Here is a 17,747-nt window from a genome sequence, read left to right on the forward strand (position 1 = left end):
GAAATGGTCGTGTTGGTTGACTTTATTTTCTCTTTTTTCCTGTGGAGTGAGGAGAGCGCGTATTTGCTGTATGCCCAGTGCATTAGTACCACAAACAGACATGCCTACCCACCAGAACACGCATTACTTTTCTGGTAATGCCTTTCAATGTCTTGAAGACAGAGGAGTGGAATGGAAAATATATAATTTTCGAAGACATTATGGGTTTTTTTCCCTTTGTAACAAATACGCGTGTGTAAGGAATGTGTCACTATTTTTCAATATCAGTGAGCGAGATTCACAGTGTTTTTTGCAAGATGTCCCTTGAAAGATGTATTACGTTGTGAACGTTGCGGAATCACTGTTCATTGTAAATGAAAGTAAAATTTGTACGCAGCAACAGCATTCCAAATGCAAATGCCTTCCAGCACGAAGTCAATAAATGGAAGTTAACAATTCTAAGCACGGTCAAACATTTTTCTCCAAACACATCAACTCGTGCAAGCATTGGGAGTAACAGATTAGCAGTGTGCATCAAAAACAGAGGAAAGGAAATTACTGAACAGGCTAAAACATGGAAGGCTAAGTGATACGAATGGTAAAACATAGCTTTAATTGGTACATCACTTTATAATTTACAGCCCTATGTCAATCCACTGCTATTGCAGCAGTACATCAGTACCAATGTCATGCAGCAACTCATATTGGGGGGGGGGGGGGGGAAGATACAGAACCAGCAATTCCTCATTTAACGGGCAAGATGCGTTCCTGAAAAGCATGCGCGTTAAGCGAAAACGGCGTGAAGCGGGGAATGACTGTGACTGAATCACATTAATAATTAACCTTATGGCGGGACGCCGGGGTCCCAAATAAACGGAATTCAAAATCGTAATTAATGAATTTATTTTTGGCGACTCCATCCCACCGCGCACATAAACGCCGCGACACACCTGGCGCGGATCATTTTGTTGTCGTGTCATGTCCAAGCGCAGCAGTGGGGACGAAAGCGGAGAAGAAACAAAACTTTTAAACTTTGATTAGTGCATCATGCAGAGCTCGTCGAGACGAACATATTGCCGTGTCGTTCACCTTTAACAGGCATAAAATGACGTCGCAACGCAGTTTATGCAAGAGCCGGGGGCTTATGGGACCCGGGGGTCCCGCCGTAAGCTTCATTATTTTGCACGGTAACAATCAGCCTACAGTCATCCCATGGTGCGACAAAGATCTGAGATGAGGGTACGCCACCGCGTACACACGCTGTATTGTTCCACGTACTGTATCATACTGCACAGCCGGGCAGCTCAAGAGAGTAGCTTGTTGTCAACCGCTCAGAAACCACGTTATAGCGGTGCACGTTCCTCGTTATAACGGAGCCGGAGGGAGGGGGGGGGGTGTGTGCCGCGTGATAACGGTGCGCGTTCCATGCTATAACGGGGGGAGGGGGCTCGTTCTGCGTTATAACGGTGTGCTTTCCATGTTATAATGGGGGGGGGGGGGTGTGCGCATTCAATGTTATAACGGGGGGCGCTTGTTCTGCGTTATAACGGGACACGTTCCACGCTATAACGGTGCTCATTCTGCGTCATGCGAAATGCGTTCCCGAATGGCAGAACCGCGTTGCAGCGAAAACTGCGCGAAAGCGTGAACACCGCGCGTTCAGAGAGGACTTGCCGTATCAACATTTTCATGGCGGGGTGAGTGTGTGAGGGTCGGCCTTGGCGTGTGTCTGGAATTGGGGAGAATGCTGAGGAACACCGCACAAGGTGGTCGTGCGCGAGGTGTTTCACGAGGCGGTGCATGAGGTATGGTGGACAAGGTCGTTCTCATTTGTCTCCAGGCAAGGGGAGGGCTCAGCACGTGTCACAGGCCTTAAAAGTCTTCGACGATCAAAGTTAACAGCGGCAACTCCAAAGAGGCAGGTATCCTTGCAGCTTTGCAGGTGATTTCCAGGTGATTTTTAGAATGAAGTCGATTCCTGGCCATGGCCAGTAACAGTAGCGAGTGATATCTGGACTACGTGGTACCCCTTTCACAAACCCGCATTGGCCAGCGTGGCCGAAGTATGTCAACACCCATGACCAACACAGCAGGGAAATGCCTTCAAGTAATCAGCGGATTATTGGTCATTATTTCAGTCATACCCAGCCTATGACACTACATTGTAAGAGCTGTTTAAAGCGTGCATTTTCGTAATAATGATGCTTGTAATAGACCGTGCTTGCAGAGCATTTGAATCTGCATAACGTTGTAGGCAGACAATATTTTGTTTGTTTTAGCTTTGGGATAACGACACCCAAGGGTGTTTGCCATTGCTGCCGGTTCAAACCGCGGTGGCGTGTTGGGTCGGCAAAGGTTTTTAGCTGCCGCGGGGAGGTGATGGGTAACCCGCGCGTGAATGTCGGTCTCATTAGCTAGCCGCGTCCCTTTGCTCTCACCTAAAGCCTTGGTCAGAATGACGGATGATTGACTTGGACTGTGCCGCTCTGAAAACCGCCTGTTTAGCGTTAAGTACGAAGCCGCGCAGGACAAGATGACAGGGTGTCATTTTCGCCGAGATGCTTGTTCTGCAAAATGTCCCGGCATCGCCGGTGAAAGCGTCAAGGAATGCAATTTATTTTTTGTTTTGGTTAACGGACCGTTGCGTTCCTAAATGGCAGCAGGTAACTATGACATATTTTGACATTTACGATTGCAACAGGCTGATGAAAAATCATACCCGGCGCCGTTGACGCCATGACGCGCTCTCACGGTAGACCTCATTTCGAATTTGTGCTCTCATCCACCACAAAGATGATGATGATGTTGTTTTTTCCCCCCTTCCTCCCTGACTAAACATTTTCTCCATAATGAGACCTTCAAAAATTATCGCGAAAGAAAGCGAGCATTCGGTTTTCGGGATTTATCGATCAACTTTTGTTGTTGGTACGGTGAGACAGGACGCTGATATTTAATGAATGAATCACTCACTCAACTAGGTGAGAAGATAGCAAGATGTATTTGTTTGCATTGTCATCATCTGAATGTCGAGTCCTCTTAGACAGAGCTATTGCTTTCACATATTTGGCGCATGGATAAATGCCATGGACATTCAATGTGGTCAAAGATATTATTTTGTTTCCCTGATTTCAAGATATTTTATGCTGAAAAATGGTCACTATCAATTGGAAATCATAGCATTCCTTTAGCAGCATGAGCCATCAATCATCGAAATGTCCTTTATTCAAAATCAGGCGTAAGCCCATTTGGTAGACGCCATCTGTTTTGAATGTGTATTCCACGTAATGACATATTGACCATTTTGAATATTTTCATAATTTAGTTTTTAATAATTTTCATATTGGGGACTTGATCTATGACATTTAAAAATTCGTATTCCACGTGGCGTGAAGCTGTGAAACCTGTGAATTTACATTTCCATGTATATAAAGCCCTCTCCGTCGTCATGAGGTAAAGGTGCAGCTCTGCAATTGCCTGCTCACGCCACTGCTTGCAGAACCTCCACTAGAGGGAGCTTCTAGAAAAGGCTGGAGTACCCACAATTTACCCAACGATATGCACTTGCCAATTGATCAACCGTGACGTACCCGAGTGTATACTTTAACACGTAGGAGGCTTTCACGACTAATATCATCCATAATATACATATTTTTTGCGTTATATCACAGTTAATATAAATGCGTCGTTAAACCCACCATCACCCGACACAGCCAATTAGTAAGGTTTGTCACGTAAACAGAACATGCCAATTCGTTACTGGAACAACACACCACAACATGTACTCCGATTATAAATGTGGATTTGCTGTACTAGTAACGAAATGGCATGTTCCCTTTATATTATATACGTGTATACTGCCGTACAAAATGGATTTCTATAGCTTCTAAATGCAACTGCATCTCAGTATTAATGGAAACAAAATACAAAAAAAAATTGGTCCAATTGAAGAAGCTTCGTGGAGAATAAGCAGCAATGGGAAGAGAACAGGCGGAATAATGTCTTGTAGCTCCACGTAAATAGAAGCGGGGCCTTGGCAGCACGGATGCCTGGGAGGAATTCTACAACCCAAGGGTAGCAGCAGCAGATGAGAAGGAGCGTCCTCCCACCGAGCAGATGTTTGGGGTTTTTTTTTTTAGAGAAGGCCCTTGGTTGATTGAGTGGAAACCTCAAATTGGCTTTTGTGAATAATACAAAAAATAGACATTTTTAAAATCAAATATCTTGACATAACGGTGTCAGAGTAAAGACTCGAAACCAAGTGGCTCGTTCAAGTAGTTTATTTCTGGATGTGTTTTTGATATTTTGAATTGATTCGACGAGAAACGTTGCCGAAAACAATCAAAAACCCGGGCGCCCTGTTTTCATGGAGACTGCCCTATGCCCTCCCTCCCCCACCCAACACCCCCCCCCCCCTCACAAAAACTACAGATTTGTATTTTGAACGCGCGTTACGGCATTTCGGAAAGGAAATTAAGGAAGTGCCTCATCTCGACGGTCATTTCCGAGACTTTCACAGACTTTATTTCAATTCGAGATTTCCCCGTGACCCACCGTGACCCACCGTGACGTCCGTGACAAAAACCAAAAGCCTAAACCATCGTCGTCCAGAGAGGGGGGGGGGGGGGCTGGGGAGGGAAATCTTTAAATCTTCATCATCGGCGGCCACCCCCCTCGCCGCGCAACTGAAACTACGACGTCGTGACCGGAGCACAATTTATAGAAACTCGTTAAACGGTTGACAAATTCATCCTGCTGCTTTAGGGCCCCCAATTGTGCCGGGTGGGGGGGGGGGGGCCCTGTCGGAGACTCGCAGAGTTTATAAATTAACATCGGCGAAAAACATTTTCAGTGTCATTTTATGGGAACCAAAAAATAAATAAACGTATATATCTGCCAGTTTAAGTTCATATTTATGGGAGTATTAATTTGCGTGTAAAATGCGCGTGCACGAATGCGTGCGCTGACTGATTGAAGATGTTTTTGAGCACAATATACGGCATATTTATTCTAAATATAATGAGACACTGCAATGCTCATGGGGTCGAGTGAAAGCGCAGTGGTTAGTGGCACCACACTATGATCCAATCAACCTGAGTTTGATTCCCTTGCCGCGGCTCGCATCTGTGTCGAACGATATCCGAACTATGTGCTGAGAACCCCCACTTCACCAGCTTGCACTGACCAGAGTAGTGAAGAATATTTAAACATCCCTCCATGACCAACACAGCATCGGTAGGAGGCCTTATACTGGTAGGAACCTCCTGGTTACACCAGCCCACAGGGGATTATTGTGTCCGACCGTCGTGCAGGGAGGGGCTGGGTGGGGAGGGAGGGGCTGGGTGGGGAGGGGAGGGCGGGGAGGGGAGGGTGGGGAGGGGCTGGGTGGGGAGGGTGGGGAGGGGCTGGGTGGGGAGGGTGGGGCTGGGCTGGGTGGGGCTGGGTGGGGGGTGGGAGGGGTGGGGCTGGGTGGGGAGGGGCTGGTCACCCCGTGGTGCCCTTATAAAACTCAACGTTTAACCTACTCACGCCGGCTTGTGCCCGCCCTCGTAGTCAGCCATATTTACGGAATACATCACGCCGCCATTGACCCTGGCCATTGACCGAGCAACCCAACGTTCCTAACAGCTCCCTCCGCAGGAATGTGTTTATTGAAGTGGATTGCCAATGGGTTGCACATTATTATTATTATGATCATGTTCAGTAGTTATATGATAAGGTTAAGTACATTATTGTTGGCATTGCTACGGTCAGCCCACTGCTGGATGAAGGCCTCCTTAAGCTGCTGCCACGTCTCAGGATCTCGCGCGGTGGAATAATCCGGCCTCGCCAATAAATAACGTCAATTGCACATGCATATCAAGTCCTGTGCTCAGAAGCCATCGACCGCCCATTACAAATGTGTGCATTGTTCGCGGTAACTGCCGGACGTGTTTGCCGCGTGTGTGCAACGATTTTGACGTTGAATATATGTGTCCATGAGTTCACGTTCATTACAAAAGACAAAGATCCCCCGTATAGCCTTAACAGACTGTTGGGGCAAGTGCTGCTAGCGAGCACCTATGAAGATCGGTGCGGAGCACGAAGGGGTGGGTGGCCAGCACCGCGCCCGACCGCCTTTATCTCCCCAGTGGCGATGCTTACACACCGCACCAGGTACTTATTTCAGGCTGAGTCGACCTAGGGGAGGCCCAGGGCCGGTTTAGATAATCGTCGCTGGCGTCGGCCGTGAATGGGAACGGAACTTGGCTCGGCGGCTTCGTAGTGCAGCGAGCTGACCGCTATGCGACCACTATATGTGTATCTCGCTCCCCACTACGTGCGTAGATGCACGTACACAAACGTACGCAGGGAACACGGCTCACTCTATACATTTGGTTGCCACTCCTTCTCAGCTCGCCCTGACAATCGTCGATTCCATTACTAAAACGAAGTGCTATTGATTTATTTAAATGCTGAAGGAGGGAGCCCGCCCGAGTGTCCGACCATCATGCAGATGGAGTGGGGAGATCAGCTCAAGCTTGGGAAATAAATGGAATATTGCATCACAGCACCATGAGGAATGGCCATGACTTGGGGGAGGAGGTGGGGGGGGGGCGGGTGTCTTCATCCAGCAATCGATAGAGCATGGCTGACATTGATGACGAATTGATGTTTGTGTTATATTGTTGCCATGGTTGTTTTTTTTTACGAGGAGGAGGGTGGGGGGACCATCTGTCCCACGGTGACCCCATGTGGCTTGGGAGACAAGTGTAACCAAAGCTACAAATTAATGCCAACGATATACGAAACGGAGTCCTTTACGAGAAGGTCAGCGGAAGTGGGTTAAGGCATAAAGATATCAGGGAGGGGGGCAGGAGGTCACCGCCGAGGCTGCCGTTAAAGGGAGGGAAACACAACGGGAAATGTTTGCCGGGCGCATCGCGAGAACAAACTGGCTGGAGATGAGAGAGGCAGAATCAACTCCGGGGGTGAGGACCGAGGGAAGGGAAGGGGGAGCGGAGGGAGAGATGGCGGTGGCAGCAGCGGCGGCCGTGACGACATCGCTAGAGTTCGGAGGTCACGGCCGGACAGGAGCAACAGGGGGAGGGGAACGAAGGAATTGAATAAAATAGGGAAGGCCTTTGCCCAGCTGTGGGGGAAGTTCAGAGGCCAGCAGCAACAGTAACGGCAAAAATAGCAACGGTGTCTTTGGACATGTACGCGTGCGTGTATGTATGTTGGACTTGTTCCGCCCCGTGCCTAGGCAATCTTGCTAATCCAGCGGTCGGGAACCTTTTTGACTGGGAGAGCCATAAAAGCCAAATATTTCTCAATATATTTCATTGAGAGCCATATAGTATTTTTAACGTATAATAAATTAAATATGTCTTACTTTTAATGCGACTTCTGGTCCACGGAACCCGTGACCCAAGAAATTTTATCTTCAAAACTAATTTCTGTTTACTTTAAAATGACGCAGTATTATTAAGCAATATCACAAGTATTTTAAAATCGGTTCCAAACTGATTTTATTTTTATTTTATTATTATTATTTTTTTCAACTCAAAATTGTCTGGGAGCCATATGCCGTCACCGGAAGAGCCATGTATGGCTCGCGAGCCATAGGTTCCCGACCGCTGTGCTAATCGAAGGTGCGGGGGAAGGCATAGCAGCAACATGTGAATGTTTCAATGGAAAATGAAAAATAGAATAGAGGCAGTGAAATATGCGATGGGCTCACATGGCCATATGGATACATCCATTCAAAACTGCAACCTTCAAATTTTAATTTGAACACGTGTGAGCCAATTGCATCGATTTATCACGAAACAACGCTTAAATTTCGATTTAAAGCTTTCGTGACTGCAGGGATTCATCTTCGTGGTTCTTTCGGTAAAGTCACGTAGAAGGGAAGTAATAAAATAATAAAAATATTATTTTATTTAGTTTTATTTTTATTATTTTATTACTTCCCTTCTACGTGACTTTACCGAAAGAACCAAGAAGATGAAACAACGCTTCTCTCGAGTTCGAGTCCCGCTCACGGCCAATAGCAGTGACGATTATCTAAAACGGCGCTGGGCCTCCCCTAGGTCGACTCAGCCTCAAATGAGTACCTGGTACGTTGTGTACAGGTTGCTTAAAAAATGTTAACACTTATATGGGACTATCGTTTTTAATGGAAAAAGAACGGTAACATGATAACAAACGTATGTTATTAGCTGCGAAAAGCCAAAGAATCTCCACTTGTTCACCATCGTTGTCAACGCGTGCCTGGAATCTTCTCCAGGTGGTCTCCAGACCCCAGAGGCACATTTCTTGTGGTGCTGTTACAAATTCTTCGAAGTGTTCACATTTTTTTTAAGCACCCTGTAAACGTCACCACTGGGCAGACAAAGGTATCCCCAAATGTGGTGCTGGCCACCCACCCACCCACCCCCTTGTGTGCTCGCTAACAGCTCTTGCCCCAACAGTCTTTTGTGGCTATACGGGGGACCATTGTCTTTGTCCTCTTTCACTCTTAACGCCTCTCCCATTCATAAGCTCTCTCCCATTATAGACGCAACGTGCATAAGAGATGGGAAAGATGCTGCCTTGCTAACCCTGTGGCGAGGAGAGGTCCCACAGGTACGCGACAATTACCTTTGCGAGCGGCAGAAAAAGTTGCAAAACAAAAAAAAACCCCGAAATGATTCCGTCGGCACGAGGAGCCCCTTCACATATTTCGAGAGGCCAAATTGCCTCAACGCTCGCCCAAAGTAGGAGCCTTATCTGTAAACATTAGCGTCCCCGCGCCTCCACGTTGTATTCCAATTTCCTCATTGTGTGGGGAAGGAAGACCTTGGGGGAAATGGAATGAAAAAGCAATATAAAGGGGCCGTTTTTTTGGGGGGGGGGAGAAGAAGGGGGGGGAGGAGGTTGTGTTTGTGCGCGTGTCATATCAAATGTTTGTAGAAAATGAGCGTTGGCGGAGCTCTAGGCGCGCGCGAGTTTCCGCTGGGGCGAGTGTTATCTGTCGCGGTTTGAAACGCGCTCCCTCGCCTAAATTGTACCGACCCCCGCCGCTACGCCTGGACGTACCCGGATTCCACGAGACGTGCCCTCCCCAACGCGCCCCCATGGCCTGAAAATATTCCGTCGCCTCCGATCAAGGTTAGACGGTACAATGCATCACGGATGTGCAATTGCACCGTTGTTGTTGTTGTTGTTCCGGTGTCATCAATTCCAGTCCACCCTGACGTCAACGAATGTGAAGAGGTGAAGGGGCAGCCCTGCAGATGCTTGCTCACGGTGCTGCTGGCGGAATGGGCCTCCACCAGAAGGAACTTTAGATAGCGCCTCTAGAGGTTACTTTGACCAACGCTTTCACGTTAGCCAGCGGTATGTTTGTGTGTGTGTGTGCATACGTTGAAAGTATTTCGCACAGTCCGTAGCCAACCGTGCTAATCGGAGTTGCGGGCGTAGCACAACAAACTTAAACACACACAAAAGCAGTTATGAAGGAGGTGAGATATCTTGGAAGAAGAGTGAGTACCCACACTTTACCCCACCACACGTGACCCAACAGTCAACAAAATGCGAGGGGGGGGGGGGTACCAATTTATTTAATCCTGCTGGGTTGACGGGCGGGTGGGGGAGATTGAAGAAACTCGCCGCTTTTGTTTCCAACTGCCGTGCCGAGAAATCAAATCGAACCGTTGACCTCTGGATTGTAAGTCCAATCTGCTGACCGTCACACCACCGTGGCAGCATCCGCAAGGCATGCAGAGAAACTTGCTCAATTTATCTCAGCAGCAGTGGACACATTTGTTAAAATGAGTCCGTGAAAGGCTATTATATTTGTAATCACAGTTTAATGTTTAGTAATGAACGGTACAAACGGGCCGCTTACGGTTGGTAGGTATGCCCGAAAAAACGTGCCAATCTAAACCAAGGTATTGGCTCAATCATTTTGCAAGCTCTTATTAATATTTATTAGATCGTTAATTATAGTTGTTGTTGTTGTTATCGAAATTCATTGCCAGATTAATTTTTTTACTTTGTTGTAACTCTAAACGTACGCAGAATGTGCTTGGGCTAATGGAGCGAGTGTGAAGCGTTTCATCTCAGCGGCGGATATGCATTGTGTTTTTTGCATTCAGCAAGAAGGAGAGTACTTTTGGAGACAAAATATGTCCGCGTGATATCGCTGTACAAGCGCGAGGCTCGGTTTAAAAACCATATAATTAACAAAAAACTATTTTGAGGGCAGTATTCCGTGCGGAGGCACTGACGCACAAGTCCATTTTAATCCAGCTGTCTCTCACGAGTGAATGGAATTCACATTAAATACGAATACATCAAAAGTTTGCGCTTACATAATGTAAGCGCAAACTTTATTCCGTCTATGCATGTTTGCGTCCGTATACACACACACACAGACGTACAAATCTCTGGAAAATGAGCAAAATAATGAAAAATGTAGAAGGCCAAAATATATACAGTCAAAGCCATACAAAACGATGTACATTAATGGAACACTACACGCTATGAAAGCAAACACGTCCATTTCCCACACAAAGTTTCGAGGATTTCAATATTTTCCCAGTTCTTTCCAATCAAATCTCAGTCATTTCTGTCAGCATCATGGCATCTACCGTAGTTTCGCTCGCCACACTCTAATTTCTGGCAGCAATGCAGGCGAATTAAAACCAACGCCAAGAAATAAACACACTTAGGGGGGGTGGTGGAGGGGAGGCGGGCAAAAGGATTTGGCCCGTGGTGACTACAAATTGCGCGTTTCCTGGTCACGATGACTTGTAAACGTTAAACAGAACAACGACACCATGAAGGAGACGACATTGGCATTGATGCACACGAGCACACGAAAAATGACCACACTCATTAACACAGTTTTATTTATTTATAACAACCAAAGGTAAAGGTGCAGCCCTGCAATTTCTTTGCTCTTACGCGACCGCTGCTGAAAGGGCGTCCACTGGCACTGAGCTCAAGAGATGCCGACCTCCTTTGTCTCCACATTGGAAATGTTTATTATACACATCTCACTGGGTACATATTTGAGGCTGAGTCAACTTAGGTGAGGCCCAGAACCGGTACAGACATTCGTCACTGGTATTGGTGGCACACACACACAATAATCTCCACATCATTACATTTGGCTAAATTCCACATTTGAAAATTAAAAACATCCGTTTCACCGGCATGCGACAGACCTCGCTCTCACGCGCAAAGCAAGTGAGAAGTGCTTTCCCTCGAAGTGCTCTGCGTGGACCAGAGGCCGCTTTGAATGTATCTCAGGGGTAGCTCGGTGATATCTGCTTCAGTGGCCCGTTCTCCAACACGAAGGGTCGCATTGCACCGCGAGACATCCGAATGGATTCTTCGTCTCGCGTCGCATCGCCGATAGCAACAATCGGGCTCAACATCTTTATTTCAACAATCGTTATTTTTTTTTACACAAGAGCCCGCTACAAAGCGCGTGCGACAGGGAGAGAGGGTGGTGGGGGGGGGTTACAGATATTCCGCGGACGACGATCCCGAGGCCTGGTGCCCACGGGACAGGAGAAAGGGAAGGTCACGGTGGTTGGGCTCGCTGCCCTCCTACCCACGTAGAGGGCAGCGTTCGGGAAACGTCGTTTTTTTAGGAGAGGCGTTAGGCCAGGGAAGGGAGTGGGGCAGCCAAGTGTCACTTTTGTATCCTGGACGTTTGTCAAACAGAGCTTCAGAGCTCATGGGATTCCTCCAGTCTGAATGAATATACTGCACTGTACTCCGCTCTCGTGGCAACAATAAAGAAGCGTTGTTCATTTTTAGCATTGGGCTAAATTCGCCATCGTCACATGCGAAAGCGGAGAGCGTCAGCCCGTTCTGTTGTGACAAGGGAATGCTGCAGAGTCGCGCCGTCGTAATTAAATGCGCTGTCCATTATTTCATACGTCCTCTGGCGAGGAGCGGAGGGGGGGGGAGGGTTTGCAACTTAATAATTCATGCGGCAAACACATAAGTCCACGGTGCCTCGCCGAATACTTACCCGCATTATTAATGGGAAGCATCCCGCATCTCTTCCACGTTTATATTTACAATGCGGTTCAGCCTGCACGTTTGCGGTTAAGTATTTTTTGTTGAAAAAATAAAATGTGGGGCTCCGCGTGAATTGACAATAATTATAATTTGTGAGCACTTTATCGATGCTCCGGCCAAGATGAAGGGGTCCCACCCGTTGCTGCATCGTTCGCGGGAGTTGGTTGACCATACTTCACCACGCCGGTCGGTGCGCATTGATGAAGTGGGGCGGCGGGGGGGGTGAGGAGTACCCAGGATCGGTTCAGAATCCACATTCCCCGCATTGCGGTTCAGAATCCACATTCCGCGCATTGCGATCGGTGCAATTCTGCGTAACTCACAATGTTGTGTTCGCGCGATCACCCCCCCCTCCCATCCACTTTCGATTGTTCTGCAATCGTGCTATTGAGCCGTGTCGGCATTTTTGCGTTGTTTTTTTGGGGTACGGAATTGATACCCACGTGAATTGCAAATTGCAGATTTATTTTGCAAGTGTGTCGTCGTTCTGCTGGAAAATTGGCAGAATGATGATGAACGCAGTGGCGCGAATTGAGCTCCACGTAATACGTTGACCGTCATCACGATTTTGACCCCGCGCATTCTGACGAATGACCTTGCTATTGACCAAGCGTTCACCTCACCCCTTTCAAAATCATTTATTCTCACGGCGGTGCACGTTAATGTGAAGCGTTTCGTTTTATATACTTGTTCATTTAAAACAACATTTCCCTTTTGTGTGGCGTGCCGTTACTCATCGCATGTATTTTGCATGCACGCCCGCATTTGCGAATTAAATTGTTTGTTGGGAAAGAAAAGAAATGAAGTCTCCTGTTCAGCTTGAGAGAATTCGTTTTTTAATATTCTCTTGAGATATACACGCGGCTTTCTTGCCTGTGGTGCTCTCTGTAGGGTAGGGGGGGGGTGTCATAGTTCGATCGCCCCCACCCGCCCGCCCGCCCCAGCATAAAGATTCTCCCAATTCAATTCACGCATCGAACGGTGGCCCTTAACCGGATCGCGGTCAGAAACATCGCGCGGCACACGCAGCTGTGTCCCTCCACACCGACGGACAGTGGAAGGCCGTGTTCGCCGCTCTCAATCGACGCCACCGCCCCCCGCTTTGATCATCCCCCGGTGACGGCGGCGTTTCGGACGTTCACCGGGCGGTAGGCGGCGGTGGGGTGGTGTTAGTACCGAGACCGCCCGCTGGCTCGACCCGCCAACCTCGACGCGAGCGCGCGGGAACGTTGCCGGTCAACTCCCGGCCGCGTGGAATGAGTCGCGTGTGCGTTTTGCGTCTCCGGGTCTCCACGTCAGTCCGTGGGTTTCCACTCGGTGTCCACAGCCGTGCACGGTGGGGGGGGGGGGGGGGGAGGTCTGTCGGTCTCTGTGTAAGCCTAAGGATCCGCCCGTGAGCCTACGTCTCAAACCGTGGACCACCAACCCTCCACACGAACAACACAAACGTTGCCAATCGACTCCCCCTGCTGTACGAAAGTAGAAGAGAGGGGAAAAAACGGACGTTTTGAGCGCTCATAACACACACAAAAATCCGGGACGTTAAATTAATTGACATCGTTGGTTTCATTGATTTAAATCATTGTTTTAATTCGCCGCGTACAGACGCAACGAGGAGTCCCCCTCCCCCCACCTCCTGCAAGCGCTTACTTTAAGAAAGCCATGGGTTGCACTCCGAGCGCAATCGCTAATTCGGTCTGTGTGCCGCGTGCAATTTGCGCTGCGGTTTGCCGCGGAGATATTTCTGGGCTCTGGTCAAGGTCAAATTTGCAAGACGCAAAACACACTTGGCGGCGATCGTGCAGGCCAGTGTTCTTCACTGATTTTTATAGGGGGGGAGGGAACGGGTGTGTACTTTCGCCGAAAAGACATCATCAGTGTGAGGTCCGCCACAAATTTGAAACCATTGTTGGGTTTGAGAGCAGCACGATGATGATGATGATGGGGGATGTTTTTACCATTTGTGTATTGTGGTTGGCCTCACTAAAGGCCCGCCAGTGGCTTTCGGGCCTCGCAATGAAGAACGCTGGGCGTAGGCAAACTCCTAATTGTTGAACTTGTGAAGACGGTCACGAAAAAGCACCATTCAAACTCCGGATTTTACGTTTTGTCTCTTTGCAAGCTTTAGGTAGTTTCACTTGTTGTGCAGTTTCGAGGTGTATTTCATCTCCGCGTCAACGTTTCACGAACAGGTTTTTCAATATCTTCGACGGTCCCGCTGCTTTGACGGCGTGTCCACAGCGTTGCACTCTGGTTCGGGAGCATTCCCTCTTTCACGTAGTGAAGAACCATGCTTGATGTGGCAAGTGTGACATTTAGAGCATCTTCCCCATTATCCAAAAATATATTTGTTTCCTGTGGTTTATGATTGTTTTGTTTATATTCTGTCCTTTTTCATGCATTTATGGTTTCTTCTTGTACACCACGGGGGCCGCTGTTTGTGATTTACTAATCATCAATTTGACTTTCATTGCTGTTGTTCGCGATGTTATTTTGTCAGTCTTCTCCAAATGGTTTTTAAAGATTTCTCTCCCCGTGTCGTACGTTTAGTTTGACAAACGTCGAATGGAGAAAACAAAGGCGGAAACGTGACATGAAGGAAGGTATTAACCATCTCGGATATGCTGACCGGCACAATCAGAGCAATCGATTTGAAATTAACTATAGCGAATGGTTGAATGACTCGACAAAGGAGGCTGGAAAAGTTGGGCTTTAAGATACGCCATGTTGACACGGGGAGGTCTTCATCCAGTAGTTAATTGCTCATGGCTGTTGTTGATGATGATGATATAATTTAAGTGGCAGTCATGTCTTCTAAATTAGGTGCACCGTTGCATCGCAGGCTCAGGTGTGAGCTGGTGATGGCGGACTTGGGAGACTTTCATCCAGCAGTGGATTGATCATAGCAATGCCAAGAATAAACGTACTCAAGCTGTCAGATAACTACTGAACAAATAATAATAAACAATAAAAATAAATGATAAAAATAATATAAATAATAATAGAAATAAAATAATAAATCACGACGATTCGTAGGCAACACGAGTCTCCGTCATCAGGTGGGACCGTCACAGCTAAATTTACTGTATCAAGTGAATTTAGCTGTGACGGTCCCACCTGATGACGGAGACTTGTGTTGCCTCCAAAACGTCGTGATTTATTATTTTATTTATATTATCATTTCTATCATTTTCGTATTTATTTATATTTTTACCTACGTGACCTTACCGAAAAAACCTAAGAGTATGATTCCTTGCAGTCACGAAAGCTTCAAATCTAGAAATAATAAACAATTTGCAGCCCTTTGGCAAACCACATCTGGAGGAAGGCCACCACGCCCCCCCCACCTGCCCATGATGTCCTGCCCATGCTGTGCCTGTCTCGGCGGCTGTTCACCACGTGGTGGTGTAGAGGTTAGCGCGCTGCGCTACGAACCTGGCGACCCGGGTTCGATTCCCGCTCACGGCCAACACCTGCGACGATTATCTGAACTGGTCCCGGGCCTCCCCTAGGTCGACTCAGCCTCAAATCCAGATGAGTACCTGGTGCAGTGTGTAAACATCGCCACTGGGGAGGCAAAGGCGGCCGGGCGTGGTGCTGGCCACCCACCCCCTCGTGTGCCACAGTGCCGGTAGCCTTCACAGGTCCTCCCTAACAGCACTTTGCCCCAACAGTCTGTTACAGGCTACACGGGGGATCTTTGTCTTTATCTTATGTCACCGCGCTGGTCAGTACAAGTTGGTGAAGTGGAGGATGATCATGATGGTGAGGCTCAAGTGGCGAGTGGTGGCGCAGCGGTTAGCGCGCTGCGCCACGGAACCCGGCGACGCGAGTTCGATTCCCGCCCACGGCCAACACCTGCGACGATTATTTGAACCGGATCTGGACCTACTCGAGGTTGACTCGGCCTCAAATGAGTACCCGGTGCGGTGTGTAAACATCGCCACTGGGGAGACAAAGGCGGCCGGGCGTGGTGCTGGCCACCCACCTCCACGCGTTCCGTGCCAGCCTTCACAGGTCCTCCCTAACAGCACTTTGCCCCAACAGTCTGTTACAGGCGACACGGGGAGTGAGATCTCCGCCTTTGACGAGGCTCTAAGTGAAGTAACGTTACAAGTTTGTCTTCGGTGGATTGTAGAGCTCAATTCAACAGTTAATGCGAGCTTCAATCTGTTAGATGGTGGTGTCGTGGGTGTGAGTGGCAGATGCTTCCGCTAGGGATGGAGTTGGGCGCGAGCGATTTTTTGCTCGAGCAACGCCCAAAACCACCCGCCCCCCCACACCCCCCCCCCCCCCACAACCACCCATCACCCCCCACCCCACAACCACCCACCACCCTTTGTTGCGCGGCTACATTTTACCGGAATTAGAATCCGACTTGTCGCCTCGTCAAGGCCGCCTTTTACGTCAAGCAAATTAAGTTCATTTGACAAATGTGTGAACCCCTTTCGCACCGAGACGGCACGAACCTCGCGGACTGCCGTTGCCGTAATTAGCAGCGGCAATGTGAAGCAGCAGAACGTGCGTGGATTCAATTTGTCGAGGGCCGAAACATTGGAACCAAATCAACTGCGCCCATTGAGGAATACAAATTAAAATAATAACGCCCTTCTCACAAAAATATCATTTTACAAAAACATCCAAATGGGCATCGGACCCACTGGGAAATTGCAGGGCTGCACCTTTACCTTTCCCCACAAAAAATCGTGTACATCGATTGTCCTGTAATGGTCGTTGGCAACTTTGCAATCCAGGGGTCGGTCAGCTCGGCCTCGGAGCATGGCAGTTGACGTGGCGGGCGCAAGTTTCTTCAAATCATCCAACGTCTCTCCGCCCAGCGGCGTGGATGGGTGCGCCACAGTGGTAGGTCGATGGGCAGGTTTGCGCGTGGTGGGGTAAAGTGTGGGTACTCTTACCTGTCGCAAGGTGCCTTGCTCATCGACACAATGCCGAAATACCTTCAAGAGGGGCCCCTAGGGCTCCCTCTAGCGGAGACCCTTCCGCCAGCAGTGGCACGAGCAAGCAAATTGCAGGGCTGCACCTTTGCCTTTTCACATAAAAAACCGTGCACATTAATTGCCCTCCGAAAAAGGACCATTGCTTAAAACGTCACATTTAAAAAAAAAATCCAGGAATTGCTATTGACGAATATGAGTTTTTTTTGGTTGCTGTTCATTCTACATGAATTGGGTCCATTATCTCCTGTTGGACGCGGATGCATTGTGCCAGCACCATTGTGTCCAGGTCAAAGTGAGCGAGGAGGCAGATTCATATATAAAGGGGGGCTAGCCACTGTTCCCCGCGGCTCCTCTGTGAGCCGACAGCTCTATTGATATCGTCGGTGCCACTAAACGCCTGTCCCTTCCACGTTAAGGCTCTCATCTTGACGCGAGAAGTAGGGCGTCCACAAACATTACCGCGTGCCTTTCTCTTGCCGCGTCTCCAAGGTGAGCGAGGAAGCAGCCGCTGTGACGATTATAGACGGCGGTGAGGGCGCAGCCCTGCAAATTCCTGGCGTCACGCGCAACTGCTGGCAGAAGGGGGCCAGCTTCACGAGAGATAGAGTGGGGGGGGGGGGGGTAATTTGGCCTTTGCGCATTCACGCTGGCCGCACGGTTTGGGAGTACCCGCGCTTAACCCCAATCACCCGCCGCCAGCCAATTGGCTAAACACAAGCCCCGTAGCTGCTCCCGATGGCACTTTTT

The 17,747-nt window shown here is 48.6% G+C and overlaps 1 protein-coding gene across 6 annotated transcripts in view; it reads left to right on the forward strand.

The window, feature by feature from the left end:
- The window catches only part of LOC133354336 (glutamate receptor ionotropic, delta-1-like), a 255,216-nt gene that overhangs the window by 116,181 nt on the left and 121,288 nt on the right, over positions 1-17,747 (forward strand). The window contains exons 1-2 of one of the 6 annotated variants that reach the window (XM_061571086.1): positions 1,656-1,676; positions 14,593-14,645. The exons of 2 other annotated variants lie outside the window; for them this stretch is intronic. In XM_061571086.1, the coding sequence (XP_061427070.1) occupies positions 1,669-1,676; positions 14,593-14,645 (61 nt within the window). In that variant the 5' untranslated portion in view covers positions 1,656-1,668. Of the gene's footprint in view, positions 1-1,655; positions 1,677-8,933; positions 9,112-14,592; positions 14,646-16,615; positions 16,906-17,747 lie in introns of those variants that run through there. 3 more of the 6 variants (XM_061571088.1, XM_061571089.1, XM_061571090.1) reach the window with 3 other exon arrangements.

This window comes from Lethenteron reissneri, chromosome 47 (assembly GCF_015708825.2).
Source record: "Lethenteron reissneri isolate LAM-NWPU_2019-01 chromosome 47, ASM1570882v1, whole genome shotgun sequence".
In the NCBI taxonomy this organism is placed as follows: domain Eukaryota; kingdom Metazoa; phylum Chordata; class Hyperoartia; order Petromyzontiformes; family Petromyzontidae; genus Lethenteron; species Lethenteron reissneri.